The sequence below is a fragment of the Dendrobates tinctorius genome, unplaced genomic scaffold (assembly GCF_039654945.1).
Source record: "Dendrobates tinctorius isolate UK_male_01 unplaced genomic scaffold, ASM3965494v1 ptg000048l, whole genome shotgun sequence".
Taxonomy (NCBI): domain Eukaryota; kingdom Metazoa; phylum Chordata; class Amphibia; order Anura; family Dendrobatidae; genus Dendrobates; species Dendrobates tinctorius.
The window spans coordinates 613,967-639,522 of record NW_027361716.1 but is presented as its reverse complement, the minus strand read 5'-3'; the positions used below and the strand labels follow the sequence as shown (position 1 = coordinate 639,522).

Here is a 25,556-nt window from a genome sequence, read left to right as displayed (position 1 = left end):
AATAGCCACCCTCTCTGCAACATGGCACACTCCCTGAGGAAGGAAAGTGCTGAAACGCGCGTCGGGGTTGGCAGGAGATTGGAGGGTGTCCCCTATACTCACATCTGGTATGTTTATCATCTACCTTTCTTCACTATGGTTGTAATATTAACAACCAGCTCTATGGATATCCATGTAGTGCATATGTAATGGAAATAATTGAACCACTGTGCTTATTTATGCTGATTGGGAATATATGTGCTCTATAGGATGTCCTGCAGCATTATGCTATGCATTTTTATGGGTTTACGTACAGTACAGACCAAAAGTTTGGACACACCTTCTCAATTAAAGCGTTTTCTTTATTTTCATGACTATGAAAATTGTAGATTCACTCTGAAGGCATCAAAACTGTGAATTAACATATGTGGAATTATATAATTAGCAAAAAAGTGTGAAACAACTGAAAATATGTCTTATATTCTAGGTTCTTCAAAGTAGCCACCTTTTGCTTTAATGCTTTGCACACTCTTGGCATTCTCTTGATGAGCTTCAAGAGGTAGTCTTGAAGGAGTTCCCAGAGATGCTTAGCACTTGTTGACCCTTTTGCCTTCACTCTGCGGTCCAGCTCACCCCAAACCATCTCGATTGGGTTCAGGTCTGGTGACTCTGGAGGCCAGGTCATCTGACGTAGCACCCCATCACTCTCCTTCTTGGTCAAATAGCCCTTACACAGCTTGGAGGTGTATTTGGGGTCATTGCTATGTTGAAAAATAAATGATGGTCCAACTAAACACAAACCGGATGGAATAGCATGCTGCTACAAGATGCTGTGGTAGCCATGCTGGTTCAGTATGCCTTCAATTTTGAATAAATCCCCAACAGTGTCACCAGCAAAGCACCCCCACACCATCACACCTCCTCCTCCATGGTGGGAACCAGGCATGTAGAGTCCATCCGTTCACCTTTTCTGCGTCGCACAAAGACACGGTGGTTGGAACCATAGATCTCAAATTTGGACTCATCAGACCAAAGCACAGATTTCCACTGGTCTAATGTCCATTCCTTGTGTTCTTTAGCCCAAACAAGTCTCTTCTGCTTGTTGCCTGTCCTTAGCAGTGGTTTCCTAGCAGCTATTTTACCATGAAGGCCTGCTGCACAAAGTCTCCTTGTTGTTGTAGAGATGTGTCTGCTGCTAGAACTCTGTATGGCATTGACCTGGTCTCTAATCTGAGCTGATGTTAACTTAGATTAGATTAGATTAGATTAGATAAACTTTATTGATCCCGGAGGAAATTACAGTATTACAGCAGCAGAACAAAGATCAAGAACATTACAAGAACAATACACACTTTACAAAATAAGTCTATATGGACAGCAGATGCGGATAGACTGGTACTTGTAACTCACCAATTCCCCCCCATACACTTTGAACTTCATTTAGTCTTGGGATGCTTTACACTTATACATTTGTTAAACATCCCCACAGCTGTCGGAACAAACGATTTTCTATATCTTTCCTTTTTACACATTAGTTGGAGTAGACGCTTGCTGAATGTGCTCTTTTGCTTCGCAAACAGTTCATAGAGCGGGTGTGTATTGTTGCTCATTATAGCCTTGCATTTCTTAGTAATTCTATCCTCTAATACCTCCTCGAAAGTCCTGAGTTGTAGACCCACCGCCGCACTAGCCTTCTTGATAAGTTTATTCAGCTTATTCGCGTCAGCTGTGCGCACACTACTACCCCAGCATATAATTGCATCAAAGATTGCACTCGCCACAATGGATTGGTAGAACATTTCAAGCATTTTGCTACACACATTAAACGACCTTAACTTCCTTAGGAAGTAAAGTCTACTCATCCCTTTCTTGCAAACCTTCTCCATATGGCACCTCCAATCAAGCTTGCTGTCCAGGTGAACCCCCAAATATTTGAAATTCTCCACCATCTCCACATCCTGACCATCAATAGTGATAGGTAAGCAATCCTTCATGCACCTTCCATAACTCAACACCAGCTCCCTGGTTTTCTTTACGTTGAGTTCTAAATGGTTAGCCTGGCACCAGTCAACAAAGTCCAAAACCACCCTTCTGTATTCCTCCTCCCCCCGGTCTCTCTCAATACCTCCGACTATCACTGAGTCATCAGAGTACTTCTGAAGGTGACAAAGGTCTGATTTATACTGAAAATCAGCTGTGTATAACGTAAAAAGGAATGGCGACAGCACCGTTCCCTGAGGGGCTCCAACACTACTCCGCACACTATCCGATACGGCCGCCCCCAACCTCACAAACTGTGGCCTGTCCGACAGATAATCAATGATCCAATTCACTAGTCCCTCATCAACCGCCATTTCAACCAGCTTTTTACGTAATAATAGTGGCTGTAAGGTGTTGAATGCACTGGAGAAATCGAAGAACATGGCACGCACAGTGGTTCTATCATTGTCCAAAAAGGAATGTACTGTTTGTAGTAGATACGCTACAGCATCGTCCACCCCCAGACTCTGCCGATACGCAAACTGAAGGGGGTCCGTAAAAGCAGACACCCTCGGACACAAGTAGGCAAGTACAATTCTCTCCAAGGACTTCATCACATGCGATGTTAAGGCCACCGGTCTATAGTCATTATGGGAGCTCGGGAAGGTAGTCTTGGGAACCGGCACCAGGCAAGAAGTCTTCCATAGAACTGGTACTCTCTGTGATTGTAAGCTCCAGTTAAACAGGTGCTGGAAGACAGTGCACAACTGATTCGCACACACTCTGAGGACACGTGGACAGATACCATCAGGCCCTGCTGCTTTACCCATGACCAGCTTACTAAACTGTTCCCTCACATCATTTTCGGAGATCAAGAAAGACTCCGACTTCCTCCCCCCAGTTGATATTGCTCGTCTCTCCCCGGCCCTCTCCTCTGTTGACATGGCACATTTATTGTTGAATCTGTTGAAAAAAACATTCATTTCATTAGCCATGATCAGCCCCCCACCCCCCTGATCTGACCTTGCCTTAAACCCAGTCAAAAGCTTCATTCCAGCCCACACTTCTCTGGAGTTGTTATGTGACAATTTATTTTCCAATTTAATTCTGAATGCTTCACGGGCAATCCTAATTTTCCCCTTTAAGTCTCTCTGAACAATTTTCATTTCCTCCTTGTCCTTCCTTTCAAAAGCTTTTTTTTTCCTGTTTAGTAGATGTTAACCTGCGATTTCTGAGGCTGGTGACTCGGATTAACTTATCCTCTGCAGCAGAGGTGACTCTTGGTCTTCCTTTCCTGGGGCGGTCCTCATGTGAGCCAGTTTCTTTGTAGTGCTTGATGGTTTTTGCCACTGCACTTGGGGACACTTTCAAAGTTTTCCCAATTTTTCGGACTGACTGACCTTCATTTCTTAAAGTAATGATGGCCACTCATTTTTCTTTACTTAGCTGCTTTTTTCTTGCCATAATACAAATTCTAACAGTCTATTCAGTAGGACTATCACCTGTGTATCCACCAGACTTCTGCACAACACAACTGATGGTCCCAACCCCATTTATAAGGAAAGAAATCCCACTTATTAAACCTGACAGGGCACACCTGTGAAGTGAAAACCATTTCCGGTGACTACCTCTTGAAGCTCATCAAGAGAATGCCAAGAGTGTGCAAAGCAGTAATCAAAGCAAAAGGTGGCTACTTTGAAGAACCTAGAGTATAAGACATATTTTCAGTTGTTTCACACTTTTTGTTAATTATATAATTCCACATGTGTTAATTCATAGTTTTGATGCCTTCAGAGTGAATCTACAATTTTCATAGTCCTGAAAATAAAGAGAACTCTTTGAGAAGGTGTGTCCAAACTTTTGGTCTGTACTTATTTATTGGGATGCTCGTGATGTCTTCTCCTGCTTAGTATATGCGGTTTTGTACCTGTTACTTTTTTAGTCTACCCTCCCATTCCAGTGTCTTTGTCGCTTATTGTAATTTTTGTATTAATACAATTTTCTAGCATTTATATGGACAGTCTCACTGCATTTTTCTCCAAGGTTTTCCAAGTGAGACAGCAGTGGGACTGTGTGTATGTGCTGTGGGCGGCCAGGACACTCTAAAGCAGACACCTTTGCAGGCCATGACTACAGCCCTGGCTGCCGCTCACACTCTCATGGGTGCATGAGCAGGTCACACTTCCCTTTTGGTTTTTCCTCAAACTGAATGGTGTGCGCAAAAGCAAGGAGATCAAATTTGCCAATTCAAATCTACAGGGAGGGCCGCTTTAACGAAAAAAGAAATACTACAAAAAAAAAGTTTTTTTTTTCTTTATTTGTGTACACACAATCTAGAAATCGATTCAACGCAAATTGTGGTACTGGAACAAATTATTAAAATATAACCTTTAATTTGATTGTTTAGAAATATGCCCAAAAGACAAACAACAAATACAATATAATAGAAGGCCTGGGGGGATAATTTATCCCTACTTTGTCTCTCACTCCCACCATGCAGCGGAGGTTGGCACCCTAGACCTGTGCAGATGGGCCGGTTTTAGACAGTGTGGCCCCAAATGCTCACATATTACACTATCAAGAAACATTTTAGTTGTATTTACATGCGCTGAGTTAAGGCCGTTAACACGCGTAATAAACAATTATTGAAGTCGTTCGATGCTTGTTTCCAGGCTTCTTTACATAGGATGAGGAACAATGATGGGGACAGAACAATCACTATCGGATTATCGGCAGCATATCTGCAGTTTTCACCGGGCAACGTGCTACTGAGAACAATGATTTGTGTTCCAGCATAAACAATCTAATCAGTCGATGAATAGACAGAATTTTGCTTGTTTAGTGTAATGTCCTCCATATAGTATAATGCATTCCCCATAGTCCTCCATACAGTATAATGCACCCCCATATAGTAGAGTATAATGCAGCCTCCACATAGTATAATGCAGTCCTTGATAGAGTATAACACAGGCTCCACAGAATACATATAGTATAATTCAGCCTCATATAGTATAATGCAGTCACCATAATCCCATAATCGTCCAGTACTATTGACACCACGTACTCCCTGATTTAAAAATAAGTAAATACATACTCACTTCTCATTCCCCCGCTGCTCTGGTCTCTGCAGCACGTTTACTAAGCAGCTCCACTGCTTGGCACAGCATGGTGCTCAATGAAGTGACATGATTGTGCCCACTGCTTCAGAAGCAGAGGGGTAATTATGGGAGCGGGAGTGTCTCCTGACGCTCTCCCCTCCATTGTTGATTTGAACTGTATTGGCATCTATGATGCTGATAAAGTTGAATGCTTGATGTGAGGGGGGGAGAGTTGGCACTGGCACCAGGCCCCCCAGATTTACTGACCCCATAGTGGCAGCTTGGTGTGCCACTTTTAGTGGAACATCTCTGGCTGGGGGCTCCTGGGGGAGTGGGAGCCCTAGGCAAATGCCTAATTTGCCTGCCCCTACCACCGGCCCTGTTTACAGGTCTGTGAAAAATGAGGATGATTGACCTCATGGAGATCAACATCCAACACTGCGGAGACACCATCACGTGTTTCTCAATGCAGTGATTCTAGAGCATAGGTGGTTTCCTTCATTGGAGACTGCCCTTCCCGTGGTTGTTCCTTCCTGGTGAAAGACCTGGCTAGTTATTGCTTGCGTTTAGAAACATGTGATGGTGTCTCCACGGCTTTTGTTTTGCATGTTTTGCATATTTCCCATAAGGGATGGGGGCATTGCTCTAGAATCACTGCGTTGAGAAACACGTGATGGTGTCTCCGCAGTGTTGGATGTTGATCTCCATGAGGTCAATCATCCTCATTTTACACAGTCTTCTACTAGGCATTGCTCCTACTACCCAGTTTCCTACTCCACACTGATGAGGGGCAAATACCCCGAAACAGCTGTCTGTGGATGGATACCATGTTTTGGCATAGGTGGTTTCCTTAATTGGAGACTGCCCTTCGCGTGGTTGTTCCTTCCCGGTGAAAGACCTGGCTAGTCATTGCTTGCGTTGAGAAACGTGATGGTGTCTCCGCGGCTTTTGTTTTGCCTGTTTACAGGTCTGTGAAAAAAAAAAGCACTCTGATGCCATAAGTTTGTGTGGTCTCTTTCACAGACCATTTGATAGGAGGAGTTTGAGAAAGCACAATTTTTTGTGTCATCAGTGAGAAACAGATGAAGCTTTGATCAAAAATACTTTTGAAACCGTGGCTTTTTTTTGTTCTATCGATAATTATGAATTGTGAGCCCTAACCATGTACAAGCTGCTATGTCCTCCTTCTTTAGCTGGGCTGCATACTACACAGACGCATCACATTACATGGCTGATAAATAACAGCATTCTCCTTGTAGTACAGTTTAGGGTACTGGTGAGCAGTGAGAAAGGTTATCACTTGATTTGTGTTTAGCTTACCATTAGATATCAAATACGGGCATATGTTTGTGATTAACTTTTGCCAAATTTATGTGAAAGTAGTGACTTGACAGAATGGCGAAATGGACAAATTGATGAGTTCATCTTGGTCTAAACTGGTTGATCTGAGCACAAAGCTCAATTTACCCTTTAGATGCCATATAGAATCAGCTCTCATCCTCATTGATGGTATCTCGCAGAGATGACCAGAATCTCACCACATTTTGAGCTCATTCTGCTCAAATGATAATAAAACCTGTTTTCCTGTAACACTGATGGAAATTCTATGATTTATTATGTATTTGAGAAGTCTTATTCCATTGACTGTACTGTTATTAGAAACGATAGATCCTTATTTATTGGGTGCATTGGACCAAAATTTGCTTCTAAGACATGATCATGAAATCTTTGAGGAGTAGATCCTAGGAGAGCATATTAACAGATGCTGACTTGAAGAAAAAAATATTTTCTTATTCATTGTTGTGGTCGCTAGTGGCTACTAATAGTGAATCCCGAGCTATTAAAGATGAGAGGTGCTGAAGCAATTTAAAACCACACACATATGTAATCAGCTTTCCTGTGCAATTAGTTTGGATCCTGCACTTTTAACCATACAGACTGATGGAATGCATTTAAAGGGATATTAAGCCTAAAATCCTGTCTCCATTTGCGGTGGAGTTGGATGGAATACATTATTCTTCTGTAAGAATCATTTTTACACTTGTGGAGAGGGGGGAGGGATGTAACGTAGCCCAAGCCTACTAATAACAAAGTACATTACGTATGACACATATTGTATCCAGTCTTGTCTGTTCTACATGCAACATTGTATAATATTCCTAAATAATGCGCAAATTGTCACCATAAGCAGCTTTGGCTTTTTTGGAGTTTTAATGTTGTCTCCTGCTTTTTTCCAGATCTTCCGTAGAGCTGATAAGAATGGTGAGTACATTTTTTTTTTTATTCCCTAGAAGTGGCCACTACTATTAAAAAAAAAAAAAAAAATGCTGGTGCTCCTATTATATCCGTATGTGATTCATAGATGTCTGAATGGGGCCTTACAGTCATTTCATGGTAGAAGCTGCAACTACTCTTTTCTTAGCCTATTTGCGATTCAACTTGTTTTTCTGCCTCTGTTTTACAAGCTGCAGAGCTGGCCATAAACTTTAGATGGCTGTTAGCCAGTAACTATTCTTACTGACCCCCAAATATAGAATCACGCTCAGTGTGGTCAGGCGTGCATGTATTCTGAATGGGAAGAGGGTCGTAAACTTACCGAAGTGTCGGGTCAGTGAGAAGTGGCTTACAAGAAAAATGTTCCTATATGATCTGGTCTGGACTGAGCCTTCAGAATTTGGCTACATTATTGTGAGTTGCTTATATTGCAGTATTGAAGTCTTCCTATATGATTGGTTTGCTTAGAATTTTCATTTTTTTTTTGCATTATATTAATCAATTAAGGATAGCGATCAACAGGACATGTTTGGGTCAGCCGCCAGTAAGCGGGGCCAACCTCTGCGGCTAGGTAAGGTTACACTTCAGGGACCTATAGGGTAAGATGGTCAAACAGGAATATTCATCACCATGTTTGGGGCATAAATTATTTTATTTCTTTGCTGTTGTGGTATTTGTACATAATTCATCCCATGAAACCTTGCTACATCCTTTATGTGGCTTTCCTCCTACTGTGTACAATATCTATCATAAGTGACATTATTTGTATTTTAATTCCCTATAATATTGTTCTTTTCCCTTCCCCCATGACGGCACACCTGGGAATATACGGGTGCCGTCATGGGTTCTGGGAAAACCGCCTACTGGTAAGTAACCTTGGTGTGTTGTGGTTTTTTTTTTTTTTTTTTTTTTTAATTTTATATTTAGATAAATTTTTAAAATCATACATTAAAAGTTAGGTTTTAACAGGTATTTTTCTTGAAGAGGTTAGTAGGTAGCAGTCAAACTAATTTGACTGCGGCTTATCTTAGATGAACTCCAAAATCCAAATCCTTTTTTTTTTTCTCGATACATGAAGAGCCGCCACCATCTGTAGTCACCCCCATATTGAACTCCCAAGAAAGACCAATCCTTTTCTTTACAGGAAAGATTAGTCACCCCCATACTAATGTATAGCCAACTCAAAGTGGTTGGTTGGCTACTAATTTTTTTTTTTTTATTGATGGCCTATAGTGATGAGCGAGTATATTCGTTGCTCGGGTGGTGTCCGAGTATTTTGGCGTGCTCGGAGATTTTGTATTTGTCGCCTCAGCTGCATGATTTGGGATTGCTAGACAGCCTGAATACATGTGTGGAATGCCTGTTTGTTAGGGAATTCCCACATGTATTCATCCTGTCTATGTCGCAAATCATGCAGCTGAGATGACAAAAACTAAATCTCCGAGCACGCCAAAATACTCTGAGGACACCCGAGCATGCTCAGGAAAACACGAACAACAAGTATACTCGCTCATCACTAATGGCCTATCATTCTCAATTTGTGATTGGTGGGAGTGTGACATCCGGTATACCGCCACCGATCAGCTGTTACTGGCTCCAAAGTTTTTGGATGTGGGTCACCCTCCCAGGGCTGTGGGGTACTCGGTACCGGGCCGGTCTCTCAGATGGGAATGTCACAGCAGCGGTGACCCGGTCCGTGGCCCTGGGCGCCCATGTGAAGGGGTTGATTAAAGTTTATAAAGGAATGATTCGTGACGCCACCTGTGGTGTTCGGCAAGGGAGGTGTTAAGCCGACGCTGCAGACAGATCCTCTGGGACTGATGGTGTAGTGCAGCTATGATGTTGTAGTCCCAGGGCAGTGTAGATAAAGGGGTTAGGAAGAAGGTGCAGTGTTTGGCACAGAGATGTAGCAGGAGAATGTTGCAGGAAGCCAACTCAAAGTGGTTGGTTGGCTACTAATTTTTTTTTTTTATTGATAGCCTATAGTGATGAGCGAGTATATTCTGACACAACAAGGACACAACAGGGTGCAGTTTCTTTACCTTTACTTAGAAAACGCAGTCCAGGGTCCTGATTGCAGATGGCACAGGAGCAGGCTAGCCTGGAAGCAACTCGGGGATCTCTCTATCAGATGGGTTGTGTAGTCTCCTTCCTAGCGCTGGATTGAGGCACATGCAGTACTATGTTACACTGAAGTTCCTCCTTCTTATTGTCTCTTAGAACTACCTCGTATGGAAGACAGCTGTAGCCCTCTAGCTCTCTTGGCTCACTGGTCGCTGTTGTGCCTCCGAGTCTTAGTTGGGAATAGAGCATTTACAGCTTCCTATTCCTCTGGTTTCTGTTGCAGGACCTTCAGTATCCATACAACCGTGGAGACCAGGCTCCAGATCATGCGCTTTCACCGAGAGGCAGCTCTCTTTCCTCAGCTCAACCTCCAGCTTCTCTCCACGCGTCTACACACATTGCCCTCCCCACACTCACTGACTACTCCCCTCCTGGCCCTCAAAGCGCGCTCCTCCCCCCCCAATCCTGGTTCAGAGCTCCCTCTGCTGGCCTAGAGTGGGAACTATGTTGCATGACATGGTTAATTGTTAGAGAGACCCTTCCTTGTTTCCAAGCATGACATCACCCTCCCTGGAGGAAGGCAATGCCATTGTGGCGGCCATACTCCTGGGGGCGCCACAGATGCTGCCGGAATGCAGCAGCTCATGTATATTAGCTGCGGACTATCCTAATGATAGGCCGTCAATAAAAAAAAAAAACAATAGTTTCTTTAATGCACCACAAGCAGGAAAAAAATGTGATTTTTTTTTTTTTTTTTTTTTTTTTTTTCCCCCTGTAGTGAATGTGGACCTGGACCCTGAAGTTTCTGTAACAAACGCTTCACTAGGAGTTGGTGGAGTAATTGTGCTATATACAAGACACGCGGAACATAGAAGTCACCGTTGCTAACATGCTTTACCACATCTGACCCTGAAAGTGGATGTTTCAGTAACTATTTAGCAGGATATTAGAACGACCTGGGCTTTTACTCCTACAGACTTGCTAGGACAGGAGTTTTCCTGCTGTGCCCCATTATTGGGTTTCTGCTGCCATCATTCTTTACGCTTTCATCTTAATGACCTATTGTTATGGAGATCAGATGTATTCAGTCTTTTTCATCCATTGCATGAAGAGCGTTTGATCCAGTTGTGTCTTGGTGCTGCTTGTGTTACTGATTTGTGGGTGCCTTAATGCTGTCAGGTATACGTCTGCCCTCACATCCAGCAGCCATGAGGACCGCACTCGTCCACTCCTAGAATAGGTCTTCGATTTAATGGTTTGACAGGCTAGCCTATTCTTCCACAGCCCTGTATTACACACGTTCTTTTTTTTTTTATTTTTAAAATGGCTTGTTTCAGTTTATTCAATGGGTTAAATTACAAAGTGCATAGTAAAAAATAGCAACTTTGCAAATGCATTTTCAAGACTGGAGGGATTTTTTTTCCTATAGTGGTGGTCTAAGGGGCAACATTTCTCCTTGTGTAGAATGACATGCCTGGCATGCTAGTGTAAGGAGACTTATAGGCCATGCAAATCTCATCTGGGAAATTAAATATGCAACTTGGCTTCTTCAGAGAGGAAGAGGACTAGACTAGACTAGTGCCACCTACACAATCCTTTGATTGCACGGATAATGATACATTGCACTACTTCTGTAGTGCAGTGCGTTATCTAGTCTGTCCCTTGTGATGAAATCGCCCCAGTGTGCCTCTGTTAGCCTCTTCACGACATTGATATTTTTCCGTTTATTTCTGTTTTTGCTCCCCTTCTTCCCAGAGCCATTACCTTTTTTTTTTTTTTTTTATTTTTCTGTCTGTATGGCCGTTTGACGGCTTGTATTTTTGTGGGACGAATTGTACTTTTGAACAACACTAATGATTTTACCATATATTGTATTGGAAAACAGGGAAAAAATTCCAAGTGCGGTGAAATTGCAAACAAACTGAAAAAAAAAAAAAGCGCCATTTCTGAGACACGTTGCTTCTCCATTTTTGTGATCTGGGTTTGGGTGAGGGCTTATTTTTTGCACACCGACCTGACGTTTTTATTAATACCATTTTGGTGTAGATACTGTGTTTTTATCGCCTGTTATTGCAATGTTGCAGCGACCAAAAAATTGTAATTCTGGGGTTTCCTTTTTTTCTCATTACGCCGTTTATCGATAAGATTCATTCTTTTTATATTTTGATTGAGCATTTCACAACTCGGTGATACCAAATATGTGTATTTTATTTTTTTGTAATTTTATTTGGAATGGGGCAAAAGGAGGGTGATTTGAATTTTGTATATTTTTTGTAAATATAAGAAGCTTCCTGGCTGCGGTATCGGTGCACACAGGCACTTGGTTTTGGTGCAAAACTGACTTATGTTTACTTTGCGGCATGGACATTAACTTTTCACGTGAAAGCCGTTCCCTTGCTCCAGACGAATAAGAAGAAGGAAACAATTCGTTTTTTGAGTAAGCAAGATGTAAGGCCACATTCACACGGTCAGTATTTGTAAGCCAAAACCAGAAGAAGAACAATCCGTGAAAAAGTATAATGGAAACTCGTCACCACTTCTGTATTTTTCACCGACTCCTGGTTTTTGCTTAGAAGTACTGAGGTAACACTGACCAAATACTGAACGTGTGAATGTGGTCTTGTACTTTTTCTCACCCGTTAGAAATCCATTCACTTCCTCTAGCGCAGGTGGCTCAGGCATTATAAAGAAACCACAGCTTTCCTGTCTACCATGACGGCACACATGATATACAGGTGCCGTCATGGGCTCTGGAAAAACTGGCTACCGGTAAGTAACCTTGATGTTTCCACACGTTGCCTCAAATGGCTAAGGTCCATATCAACTCGAGAGATACTTAGTTTGGTTGACACGACTTGTGCAGGTGATCTGGACCTCCAGTCTTAGGTTTTAACCCTGTCCTACGTGGCTTTCCGACACCACGTAATCTATTATGAGTATTTTTTACGTAATTGATTATAGTTTATATGTTAAGATGATTTGAAAAGGTATTCATACCCCGCAAACTTTTCCACTTTTTTTTTTTGCATGTCACAACCACACATTTAAATGTATTTTATGTGCTATTTCAACACAGAGTAGCAAGAATGTGTGAAGTGTAAAGGAAATAATACATGATTTTCTTCTAATTACCTTAAAAATATAAACCTGAAAATTGACGTGCATTTGTATTCAGCCCCAGTCTGATACTTCTAATAAAATCCTGATTTACCAACTGTATCCAGAAGTCGCATCATTAGCATATTGAGCCCACCTATGTGTAATTTATTCTCAATATAATTACAGTTGTTCTGTGAAGGCCTTAGAGGTTTGTTTTGAGAACAGTTACCAAACGACATCATGAAGGCCAGCAAACATACCAGACAGGTGAGGGATTGCCAAATCTCTGAGCATCTCATGAAGCACTGTTCAATCAATTATCCAAAAAGGCAAGGAATATGGCGCAACTGCAAACCTACCAAAACATGGCCGTCCAACCTAAACTGATGTCCCAAGCAAAGAGATCACTAACTACAGAAGCTTCAAAGGGGCCCATGGTCACTCTCGAGGAGCTGCGGAGATCCACAGCTCAGGTGGAAGAATCTATCCACAGGGCAACTATCGGCCATATGCTCCACAAATCTGGCCTTGATAGAATTGTGACAAGAAGAAAGCCATAACAAGTCCTGTTTACAGTTTGCAAAAAGCCATGTAGGGGACACAGCTAGCATGTTGAAGAAGCTGTTCTGGTCAGATGAGACCAAAATAGAACTTTTTAGGCTAAATGCAAAACGCTGTGTGTGGCGGAAAACTAACAGCACATCACCCTGTAAATACCATCCCCATCATCAAAGCAGGTTTTTGCTGCATCATGCTGAGGGGAGGCTTTCTTCAGCAGGGACAGGGAAGCTGGTCAGCATTGATGAGAAGATGGATGTAGCTAAATACAGGACAATCCTTGAGGAAAACCTTTTGGAGGCTGCAAAAGACCTGAGACTTGGGTCATAAGTTCACCTTCCCTCTGGACCACAACCCAAAACCTACTGCCAGAGCTACAATGGAATGCTTGAGATGAAAGCATATTCATGTGATTACATGGCCAAAGTCATAGGCCACCCCTAAATCCCTGTTATTCACATACCCAGGTCTGTTTGATTTTTCTCACGCTCTACGTCAGGCTTTTCAAGGAGCTCGGCGTGCTTCTTTGTGTTGCTTGGACCTGTAAAAGGTCTCCCAAGACATACTCCCTGATGAAACGGTAGCAAAACGCCGCAATGATGCGAGGGAGATGTGGTATGTCCCTGTTTGTTAAAAGAACTGCTATGCGTTTTTCCATTATAACTGTCACCACTGTGATTTTATCTTGCGCTATTTACAATACAACTTATGCCTCCTAGCATTTAGCTATATTTGTGTGTGACACCCAAGAGTCTGGTTGTCACAGTGACATTACCTCCCTCTAATGGGTAAAGTCATGCTTGGAGGCAGAAAAGGGACCCCCATGCCAGGCAGCATAGATTTAATCACCATTTCCTGCTTCAAGTCAGAAAAGGGAGATGCCTTATAAATTCTGGCCAGCAGAGGGGGTTGGTGAGTCAGCTAGAAGTCAGCTAAGGGAGTTGTCATGGAAACGAAGCTGTGAGGAAAATATGACAGTTAAACGTGAGGATGTGAGGTAAAAGGATCTTTCTGGAAGATCCTGTCAGTTCAAGACAGGCAGCTGATCTGACAAGAGGAAAAGGACACGAGCAGAGACTGAGAGACTCTAGGGAAGCTAAAATACTGCATATAGCAGACCCCTGAGTGAAGCGCTAATAAAGAGAAAAGGGACATCAGAGTCCTAGGCTGACAGGAACTGTACGCCCTGATAGCCGAATCTGAAAGTACAGGGGATTGTAAATTCCTGTGCACGTTGAACACCTGAGGGCACGGCAGCGGATAAGGAGCCCGAGGCCGATGGTGAAGAGAACGGTACCCGTGGAATAGGCTCACGCTGACAGCCGTACAGGTTAGTGAAACCATCACAAATAGAGGGTCGCAGCATAGTTATATACAGCGGAGACCCACACACACAAAGCGCAGAAAGGAAGGTCCTAAATCCCCACCTGGCAATGTGGATCCCCTGAATGCCTCCAGGCGAGCCGGACTCATTCCATCACCTGTATGTGGTACCCCGGACTGCAACCTATTACCAGTAAAAGGTAAAGAAACTGCACCTGGGTCACCCTGGGTCACCCTCGCACACCCAGGGCAGCGGGGTGCTCGGTACCGGGCCGGTGTCAAGGCGGGAATGTGCCACAGCAGCGGTGACCCGGTCCGTGGCCCTGGGCGCCCAATATCAATGGCGGTGATGTTAATGGTGTTAAAGTTTATATGAATAGTTCGTGACGCCACCCGTGGTGTTTGGCAAGTAAGATGGTAAGCCAACGCTGCATGCAGATCCGCTGGGACTGATGGTGTGGTGCAGCAAAGATGGTATAGCTCCCCACAGGTGGAGCTGTAGTCCCAGGGCAGTGTAGGTGCAATGGATGAGGAGAGGCGCAGAATGTATGGAGGCTGGTACCCAGGTGTAGTGGTGCTGGAATAACTGGAGGACACCAGAGTATGCGGTTCCAAAGCTTTACTCACTGTTGGCAGTTCACACAACTGCCAGCCTCCGTACTGTGTTCTCCAGGTCAGGGTGCCAGCCAACCTCCAGGCAGCATTGGATTCTCCCTTCCACACTCCACCAACATGTACCTTCCTGAACGACTCCTCCAATGCGCCTTTAGTTGCGAAGCACTCCAGTACTTAGTTGCCCTGGAATGCCTCTCTCTAGGTGTTCCTAGTCTTTACTTGTATGACAGACAGCTGTAGCCTGCTCGGGGACTCCTCACTGCGTCCCGGCTCTCTATTCAGTTGCTGTTGTGTCCCAAGTCTATGATGGGAGCAAGGCGTTAGCGGCTCACTACTCCTCCGGTGTCTGTTGCCGGACATAAAGTTCCAATCAACCTCGGGGACCGGGCCCCGGCCTTTGCGCTCTCTCTGGACTGGAAGGGTTCTCTCTCTTTCTCAACCTGCTTCCCACCATCCTTCTATTCTCCTTCGTTCCGATCTGTTCTATCTCTCTTATGGAATCTGTAGTCTTCAGTCTACGTCTCTCTTTCTCCTTCTCTTCCTTCCCTGAGGAGCTCGTTCCACTAAGACCAGTCCTCAGCCTCTCCTGACTGACTGCCTTCCTCCGCCTTGAGCTCCTCTCAGGCTGACCTGCTGTCAGCCTGCTCCCTCTCTGGGACTTACCCCAGACTGACCTTCTGTCAGACTGACTTGAAATCCTACACCTTCCCTCTCTTTTATATCTAACTCCACCCGCCTCCCCAGCACCTCTCGTGTTGCGAAGCCAGGGACCACAAAAGCCACCCTATGACCTTTCCAGCATAAAACATGGATGGGTCCCTGCTGAACTATCCTGTGTGTGGGGCGCAGGTGTTGGAATGTGGAAAGGAGTTCCCAGCCTACCTGGATGGTGGGGCACTACACCTTAGGAGAAGGTGCAGTACCTCTGTGGCGACTGAAGCCTCAGGGGCGCCACACACCTCTGTGTCATTCTCTCATTTCTCTGCACCCCAACGTTTACAGCCACTTTTACTATTTATTTAACATCTTTGCCCTGGGACTACAGCCCTACCTGTGGAGGGCTACAACATCATAACTGCGCCCAACATCCATCCCTGAGAAGCAACACCGCAGCGTTGGTCACCTCTAACTAGAAAATCACAGGTGGCGTCATGTATTTCACCATCTAATAACTTTATTTTCATTTTTACCACATAAATACCACACAACTTTCCCCTATTTTATTACTGGACGCCTCTGGGCCACGGACCGGGTCGCCGCCGTCGTGACACCGTCCCCCATGGAAGTCGACGTGCCCGGTACCAAGTACCCCCAGGCCCCACGGGGCGCTCCTTGTGCATGTTATTATTTATTCAATATGATATCTCACTGAACATTTTTATTATCTTATGATTGTATATATTGGGTTATTTGGATAGTCCCCTTGCTGTAGAGGATAAATGTGTAACAGTGGATTTTTTTTCAGTATACTATTTATCTATAACTTTTTGGACATACCCCTTCCTTAGCTGTTGTCAAAGACAAGGACATGTTAAGGTTATTATGTTGTTTTTATATGTAGTTTATGTACCTAATAAAGTGATTATTTAATATATATTTTTCCTATTTTTTAATACTTCCTTTCACGGTTCTCATCGTTTTTGGTATTCTAGGGTCTACCTACACCTGTGTCTTGGTATTGCTCTAAGACTTGCTAGTAACTCTTTTAGTGGTCTGTGTGTAATAAGCAGGTACTGGGATGCAGTAACACAAATGCTGCAGAGCAGTGTTTAACTATATTTAATCTCTTAACAGTAAGGATCTCTTTGCAGGGTGATAACAGGCAAAAAGGAAATGCAACAGTTAAACGTTGTAACGAGTACAGGTCGTCACTTCCTAGAGGTCCCAAGGGTAGTGGAACACCGGCGGCGGCCGACGTGGCATCTTCAGGCGTTCCCGCCCTAAACACGATCCTTCTTCTGGCGGCAGCGGGCAGTCTCCGGTTGTACCCGCTAAGCCCCTAGTCCATATAACTGCGGAGCAAAAGGATAAAGCTCTCCGTAAAGTTCAACTCGGCACAGTCAACGAATGGCTGCTCTGCACGGATCCGCTTGGCGTGAGCTCCTCTATGTGCCAGTCGACACCTGGACATCCGCGATGCAATGCTCTGCCTGGCACATGTCACCCTGCACGTCCACTAATATCACTACGTCCCTCACGCAGCCGCCCCGAATCTGTACGCTGTGGCCTAACATACCCCTCACTGCGGGTGAGATCTGCACCTGCCCAGCGTTCTGGCGGGAAGACCTTCCCTGTTCCCGCGCCCCCTTCACCTAGGTTACTGGCTCGCTCTGGCTGAAACTGCATTGCCTCCAGCAACAGGAGGTGCGGCCCCAGCAGTTCTGGACCCAGTACTTCAGCAGCCCGATCCTCCCTTCTACATGTGCACAGTTCCAGTCAACAGTCATCAGGACGCCTCCTGACTGGCTGTGGTTTCCCGTCTATAAGTTAATTGTCTACGGTTTCTAGTAACCTTGATACCTGTTAGTGAAGACCTAATCTACTTATCTGCAGTTTCCATTAACCTTGCTACCTGACAGTGGTCTTAAGGTCTTGACCTACCTGGCTCCTGTTTTCAGTATGTCTACCTACTTACCTGCGGTTTTCAGAATCGCAACCTGTCTGTGCTTTCCAGGACGTTCGTATCTCCGGTTTCTGAGGTATTCTGACTTTTTCTAGTTTTTCTGGAGTTGTCTGGTTCCCTTTTCCGGTCTTCTAGGACATGTTCTACATTTCCGCCTGTGTCTTCCATGGTATTAGACAAAACTCCAAGGTAACAAGTCAACCTGCCTCCTTGATGTCTCCAATCTGCTTACGTTCTTCAGGAATCTTGCAATTGGCCTTTGGTTTTCATTGTCCCGCCTGCAGGCTTAAGATCTCCTAGATGTTTCCTGCTCATCTGCAGTTTCCATCATGCCACCTGCTTGTCTGTGGTTTCCTAGACATTATTAAAACTTTTAGTTTGCCTCTGTGTTCCACTCTGGCTTCCGCCTTCTGCACCGACGTCTGTGGCCCCTGTGTTCATTTGGAGCTTGGGTTTAGAGGATCCAACTCACCATGTCAGCCCACTTTATGTAACAATCCCACTGAGAATCTGTGGCAAGATTTGACATTTCTGTTCAGACGACCTCCATCCAATCTTATTGAGCTTGAGCTAACTTGTAAAGAAGAACGGTCAAATATTTCAGCCTCCTAGATGTGCAAAGCTGGTAGAGACAGTCCCCAAAAGATTTGTAGCGGAATATGGTCTCATGGATCATATAGATTCATGGCGGCTGAATACAATTGCACAACTCAATGTTCAGATCTATATTTTTTAAATAATTAGAAAACCATTTATCATTTCCGTTACACTAACATAATAGCAGGTATTAATGAAGTGTATCAGCTAATATCCCCAAAAAATACCTTTTTAAGTTTGTGGGTGTCATTTTTTTTCGTTAAGAAAAATCCACTCTCAATGAGTAATCTAGATGGTTAATGAATTGCTGTTCTGTGAATTTATTACCAAGTGTTCAATCTATTTGTGAAAGGCAGTAGGTATAAAACGCTGGCCTTGGCTCCGTCATCCAGTGTACCTATGAGAAATTTTTTGGGAGAACACTGAGTTTATTCAACCAACACGTGAACTTTGGGCAAATCTGTACATCATTTAGTTTGAAACACGTTTCCATTATGGAGTTTTAGGAGGAGTTATCCTTTAAATACCGTATTTTTTCGGATTATAAGACGCACTTTTTCCCCAAAAATTGTTTGGGTTAAATGGGGGTGTGTCTTATAATGCGGATAATACCTTACCGATACCGTTGCTGCAGGCTGGGATGAGGGGGTGTCCGGTGCTGCGGGGGCTCTGCCGACATTTTATTAAAGACCAGAAGGCCAGAGCCCCCGCAGTTCCATGTTTTTCTGTGCGGTGGACTCCGGGAAAATGGCCGCCGCATGCATAGATGGAGTTCTCTGCACCAAGATCTCGGACATCCGCAGCAGCACCGCCGGACACCCCCCTCATCCCAGCCTGCGGCCTGCAGCAACGGTAAGGTATATCCACATTATAAGACGTAACCCCATTTTCCTCCCAAATTTGAGCAATATATGGGGCCCATAATACTGTACGGAGAACTGTTATGCCCATATTACTGTATGGAGGACTATGTTGTGCCTATAATAATGTATGCAGGAATATATGTTGCCAATTATACTGTATGAAACAATATACGGGGTCCATTATACTGTATGGAGGATTATTTGGTGCTCATACTGTATGGAGGACTTTATGGTGCCCTTTTCACTGTATAGAGCAAGATATGTGACCATTAATACTTTGTGGAACAATATATAGGCCCAATAATACTGCATGAAGGACTATGTGGTGCCCATAATTCTGTATGGGGAACTATGTGTTGCCCATAATACTGTATGGGGGACTCTTGGGTGCCCATAATATTGTATGGAGGACTATGCGTTGCCCATAATTCTATATGGAGGACTATGTGGTGCCCATAATACTGTATGGAGAACTATGTGGTGCCCGTAATACTGTATAGAGGACTATAGCGTTCCCATAATAATTTATGGAGGTCTATGGGAGGCCCAAAATAATGTATGAAGGTCTATGGGTGGCTTCTGAGCTATGGTAAAATTTGCATATATATATCACTCATCTAATATATAAAGCTCAATGTGTGAATGTTTGCATTTATGTATGTGTGTATGTCCGGAATTGGCATCTGCACCATTGCAGCTGCAGCCACAAAATTTTGCACAGTCACACAACTGGACCCCGAGAGCGTCATAGGCTATGTTGTGAGGCAAAATTTTAACCCCGCGCGTTCCAATTCACTAAACAATTTTGCCTCTAGGTACATAATGGGGGAAAAAGTGTATGTATGTCTGGGATTGGCATCTGCACCGTTGTAGCTACAGCCCCAAATTCTGCACAGTCACACGTCTGGACCCCGAGATCATCATAGGCTATGTTGTGAGGCGAAATTTTAACCCCGCGTGTTCCAATTCACCAAACAATTTTGCCCCCTTAATGAAAATGTAGAGTCACTGTGGGTAGAGATAAGGGGAGGGGGAAAAATACTAAATTACTGATAGGGGTTTGTTATAAGTCTCCAAAAATAATGGAAGCAACAGAGAATATCCTCATAAAGCAAATAGATGAAGCGGTGACTCAAGGAGAAGTCATTATTATGGGGGACTTCAACTACCCTGAAATACATTGGGGAACCGAAACCTGCAGTTCCAGGAAAGGTAATAGGTTTCTGACAACTATAAGAGACAATTACCTTTCACAACTGGTTCAGGACCCAACAAGAGGGGGGACACTGCTAGACCTAATATTAACCAACAGGCCAGACCGCATATCAAATGTAAGGGTTGAGGGTCACTTGGGTAATAGTGATCACAAATTAATAAGTTTTCATGTATCCTTTAATAAGATGTGTAGTAGAGGGGTTACAAGGACACTAAACTTCAGGAAAGCAAATTTTCAACGGATGAGAGATGATCTTGGTGCAATTAACTGGGACGATATCTTGAGACATAAAAATACACAAAGAAATTGGGAGACGTTTATTAGCATCCTGAATAGGACCTGTGCACAATATATACCGTATGGGAATAAACATGCGAGAAATAGGAGGAAAAACCACTATGGCTAAATAGAGCTGTAAGGGGCACAATAAGAGATAAAAATAAAGCATTTAAAGAATTAAGCAAGTAGTTAGTGATGAGGCACTGACTAAATACAGAAGATTAAATACATTCTGTAAAAAGCAAATCAAGACAGCAAAGATTGAGACAGAGAGACTCATTGCCAGAGAAAGTAAAAATAATCCCAAAATATTCTTTAACTACATAAATAGTAAGAAACTAAAAAATGATAGTGTTGGTCCCCTTAAAAATAGTCTGGGTGAAACGGTGGATGAGGAAAAAGCCAATATGCTAAATCACTTTTTTTCAACAGTATTTATACAAGAAAATCCCATGACGGATAACATGATCTGTGATAAAAATTCTCCATTAAATGTCACCTGCTTAACCCAGTAGGAAGTATGGCGGCGTCTACAAATCACTAAAATTGACAAATCCCCGGGCACGGATGGGATACACCCCCGAGTACTGCAGGAATTAAGCACAGTCATAGATAGACCATTATTTTTAATCTTTAAAGACTCCATATTAACAGGGTCTGTACCACAGGACTGGCGTATAGCAAATGTGGTGCCAATATTCAAAATGGGGACAAAAACTGAACTTGGAAATTATAGGCCAGTAAGTTTAACCTCAACTGTGGGTAAAATCCTGGAGGGTTTTCTAAGAGATACTATAATGGAGTATCTGAAGAAGAATAACCTCATGACCCAATATCAACATGGGTTTACGAGGGACCGTTCCTGTCAGACTAATCTGATAAGCTTTTATGAAGAGGTAAGTTCCGGACTGGACCAAGGGAATGCAGGGACATGGTGTACATGGATTTTTCTAAAGCTTTTGATACAGTGCCACACAAAAGGTTGATACATAAAATGAGAACAATGAGGATAGGGGAAAATATGTGTAAGTGGGTTAAGTGCTGGCTCAGGGATAGGAAACAAAGGGTGGTTAATAATGGAGCACACTCAGACTGGGTCACGGTTAGCAGTGGGGTACCACAGGGGTCAGTAATGGGCCCGCTTCTTTTTAACATATTTATTAATGACCTTGTAGGGGGCATAGAGAGTAGAATTTCAATATTTGCAGATGACACTAAACTCTGCAGGGTAATCAATACAGAGGAGGACAATTTTATATTACAGGAGGATTTATGTAAACTAGAAGCTTGGGCTGATGGCAAAATAACTTTAATGGGGATAAATGTAAGGTTATACACTTGGGTAGAACAAACAAGATGTATAATTATGTGCTGAATTATAAAGCACTGGGCAAAACTGTCACTGAAAAAGACCTGGGTGTATTGGTGGATGACAAACTCACATTTAGTGGTCAGTGTCAGGCAGCTGCTGCAAAGGCAAATAAAATAATAGGATGCATTAAAAGAGGCATAGATGCTCATGAGGAGAACATAATTTTACCTCTTTACAAGTCACTAGTGCGACCACACTTGAAATACTGTGTACAGTTCTGGTCTCTGGTGTATAAGAAAGACATAGCTGAACTGGAGCGGGTGCAGAGAAGAGCGACCAAAGTTATTAGGGAACTGGGGGGTCTGCAATACCAAGACAGGTTATTACACTTGGGGTTATTTAGTTTGGAAAATCGAAGGCTTAGGTGTGATCTTATTGCAATGTATAAATATATGTGGGGACAGTACAATGAACTTTCTAATGATCTTTTTACTCTTAGACCTGTGATGGGGACAAGGGGGCATCCTCTATGTCTGTAGGAAAGAAGGTTTAAGCATAATCAGACGCGGATTCTTTACTGTAAGAGCAGTGAGACTATGGAACTCTCTGCCGTATGATGTTGTAATGAGTGATTCCCTACTAAGATTTAAGAAGGGACTGGATGCCTTTCTTGAAAAGTATAATATTACAGGGTATATACATTAGTTTCCTTAATATTGCGTTGATCCAGGGAGCTAGTCTGATTGCCGTATGTGAAGCTTACTGTTTGCCACATGGTTTTTTTTTGCCTTCCTCTGGATCAACTTGTTAGGGCAAGTTAGGATAGGATATGGGTTGAACTAGATGGACTTAAAGTCTTCCTTCAACCTTAATAACTATGTTACTATGTTACTATCTACATAAAGGGGAAAAAGTGAAAGGAAAAGTGTTGGAGGCAAATTGACAACTGCCAGATGTGAACAAGGGGGACTTAAAGAATGAGAGCGATGGCGCCAAAGAGTATATACTGTATAGTTGCTAAGGTGGGGCCCTGACATGGGACACTCACCACACACGGGGATATGAACACACACACAAAATGCGCCACACACTACCACGTGCTTCAACACATATATCACCCTCAGCACACATTTCACCACACATACACCAACCTCGCCACATAAAAGTCGAAACACAAAAGTCGCCACTCAAAACTCGCCACGCTGTCCCAGAGCTGTTTAAAAGATGAAAAATGAGCTGTGATTGGTTGCTATCAGCAGCAGTTTTCTTCGTAGACAGTTGTGGTAACTGAGGCCTATTATTCTTATCATTTCTATGGTGTTATCGTCCTTCTGTAAAGCTGGAAATAACACAATTTATTACCATGCCAACACAGACCACCCTCTGACACAGACTGCAGGGGGAGCCCAGTATCACACAGGATAGGATTAGATACACAGCTCAGCAGGCAGTATCACGCAGGATAGGAATGGATATACGGCTCAGTAGACAGTTTCACACAGGATAGGGTTAGATACACAGCTTAGCAGAAAGTATCACACAGGAGAGGATTAGGTACACAGCTCAGCAGACATTATCACATAGGATAGGGTTAGATACACAGCTCAGAAACAGGATGTGCCAAAGGAGGGGACATTTTCATTCCAAGAATTCCATTCATTCCATATGATTTTTTTTTTAATTTTAAACGCCTCCAGTTTCCAGTTCAACTGCTATTTGCAATGTCCATTAACAATGCTCAGGGACAGTCCTTGAAAGTACTGTAGTAGGGATCGATTTGTAATCTCCATGCTTTTCTCATGGTCAACTTTACGTGATCTATTCAAGAGTTGGAACTGCCAAAAATCTGTTCATCTTTGCCCCGAAAGGAAAAACCAAACATGTTTATCAAAAGGCTCTTGAATGAGTTGAAAATAAAATACTATCAATACTTGGGTAATTGTTTAGTTAATTTGTGTTGCAAATCTGTACTGTTGAATATTTGATGTGAAATGGTTTTATGTGCAATATAATCATTATAATTTGTTATAACTAACCACAGTTGGTTACTATGCCCAGGCAACGCCGGGCTCTTCAGCTAGTGTAATATAAAAAGTGAAATCTTTGGCATTGTACTATACCTATATTTCTTACTTGTGCGTCATGAATTGTGGTATGTGTTAGAGGCCCTCTGAGACTCTTTTAGCCCAGGGTGCAGGAAAACCTGTTTCTGGCCTTACTATAGGACATGATTTCTATGTACCCCTTGCAGTTTAGGTATGTTGGGTCATGTAGAAGTCAGATACAAAGTGCAGAAATATCTAAATAAATCCCCTCAGTCATTTCTCTTTTGATCTATAGGAAGGTAAAAAAATATATAACTTATGAAGCAATTTACCTTTAAAACGGAAAATTTGCCTCCCGATTCTGGATGTCACTAAGGCCTTCTTCACACGTCTGTTTTTAATGTCTGTATGTGGTCTATATTTGAAAGTTCCGCAAATACGGACACAGGCACACCCATACTATTCAATGGTGATGTGCGCATGTCAGGTTTTTCACACTGACTGCTGGTCTGTGTGAAAAACCCATAGACATGTCCTTTTTTTGACATACCATAGACGAAATGTGTGCTGCACACTGACACACGGAAGACATCCATGTGTCAGTGTGACAAGTACTGGCACCTGGAAAAATCAGTATAATTACCGCTGTTCCCAGGTGCCATGTGATGAATGCAGCTATCATCATTGTCGCCTGGTGTCCATGTGATTAGAGAGACCAGGCAACGCTGATGGGAGTTGGAGTCGGCACCAGCTGGGTCCCCTTTCATTTTCCTAACCAGCTGAGTGAAAGCTGACATCTGAGGACTGATTTTAATATTCTGAGAAGGAGCCAATAGCTATAAAGGTTTCCAGGCTATTAATATCGGCTGTCAGCTGTTTGCCTAGCCTTTACTGGTAATTGTAGGAGAGACCCCCCCCAAAATAAGAGGTAGAGTCCCGCTATATTTACAGTACTAACCAGTAAAAGCTATGCAGACAGCTGCGTGTGGATATTAATAGCCTGGGAAGGGGCCATGGATATTGGCCCCCTCTTAGACAAAGATCATCACCTTTCAGCTGCCCCAGAAATGATGCATCCATTAGATGTGCCAAATCTGATACTTTGCCTCACTCTTCCCACTTGCCCTGGTTCGGTGGCAAGTGGGATAATAATTGCGGTGTTGATGTCAGCTGTTTTATTTTCGCTGACATCAAACCCACGGGTTAGTAATGGAGAGGCGTCTATAAGACACCCTCATTACTAATTCCATAGTGAAATTTAATAAAAACACTGAGTAAAAAAAATAGCAGATAATTTCGGCACTCATCTAAAAATTATTGTCATATGTAACATAAGAGGCAAAAAAAATCAAAAACATGAAGGAACCGACCCTTGTAGATACAGATAATCCCAGCAACGTTTTGGCTTAACTAAGCCTTTTTCAAGCAAAAATCTGTTGGATATAGGGTCACCGATTAGTCATGTCAGCTTGCCTCTTATGTTGCATATGACAGTAAATTTCAGTTGAGTGCCGAAGTTCTCTGCTATTTTTTTTTAAACTATTTTCTTCAGAGCACCAGCGTCCTCTAGTGACAGTGAGCACCATTTAATCCTTTGATTTACATACTGAGCAAAGTTCTTTAATTGAAAT

The 25,556-nt window shown here is 43.1% G+C and overlaps 1 protein-coding gene across 1 annotated transcript in view; it reads left to right on the top strand.

Moving 5' to 3' along the window:
- NECAB2 (N-terminal EF-hand calcium binding protein 2) overlaps positions 1–25,556 on the top strand; it is a 355,221-nt gene that overhangs the window by 8,659 nt on the left and 321,006 nt on the right. Inside the window, exon 2 of the mRNA XM_073576269.1 lies at positions 7,295–7,319. Within this exon, the coding sequence (XP_073432370.1) occupies positions 7,295–7,319 (25 nt within the window). The remainder of the gene's footprint in view (positions 1–7,294; positions 7,320–25,556) is intronic.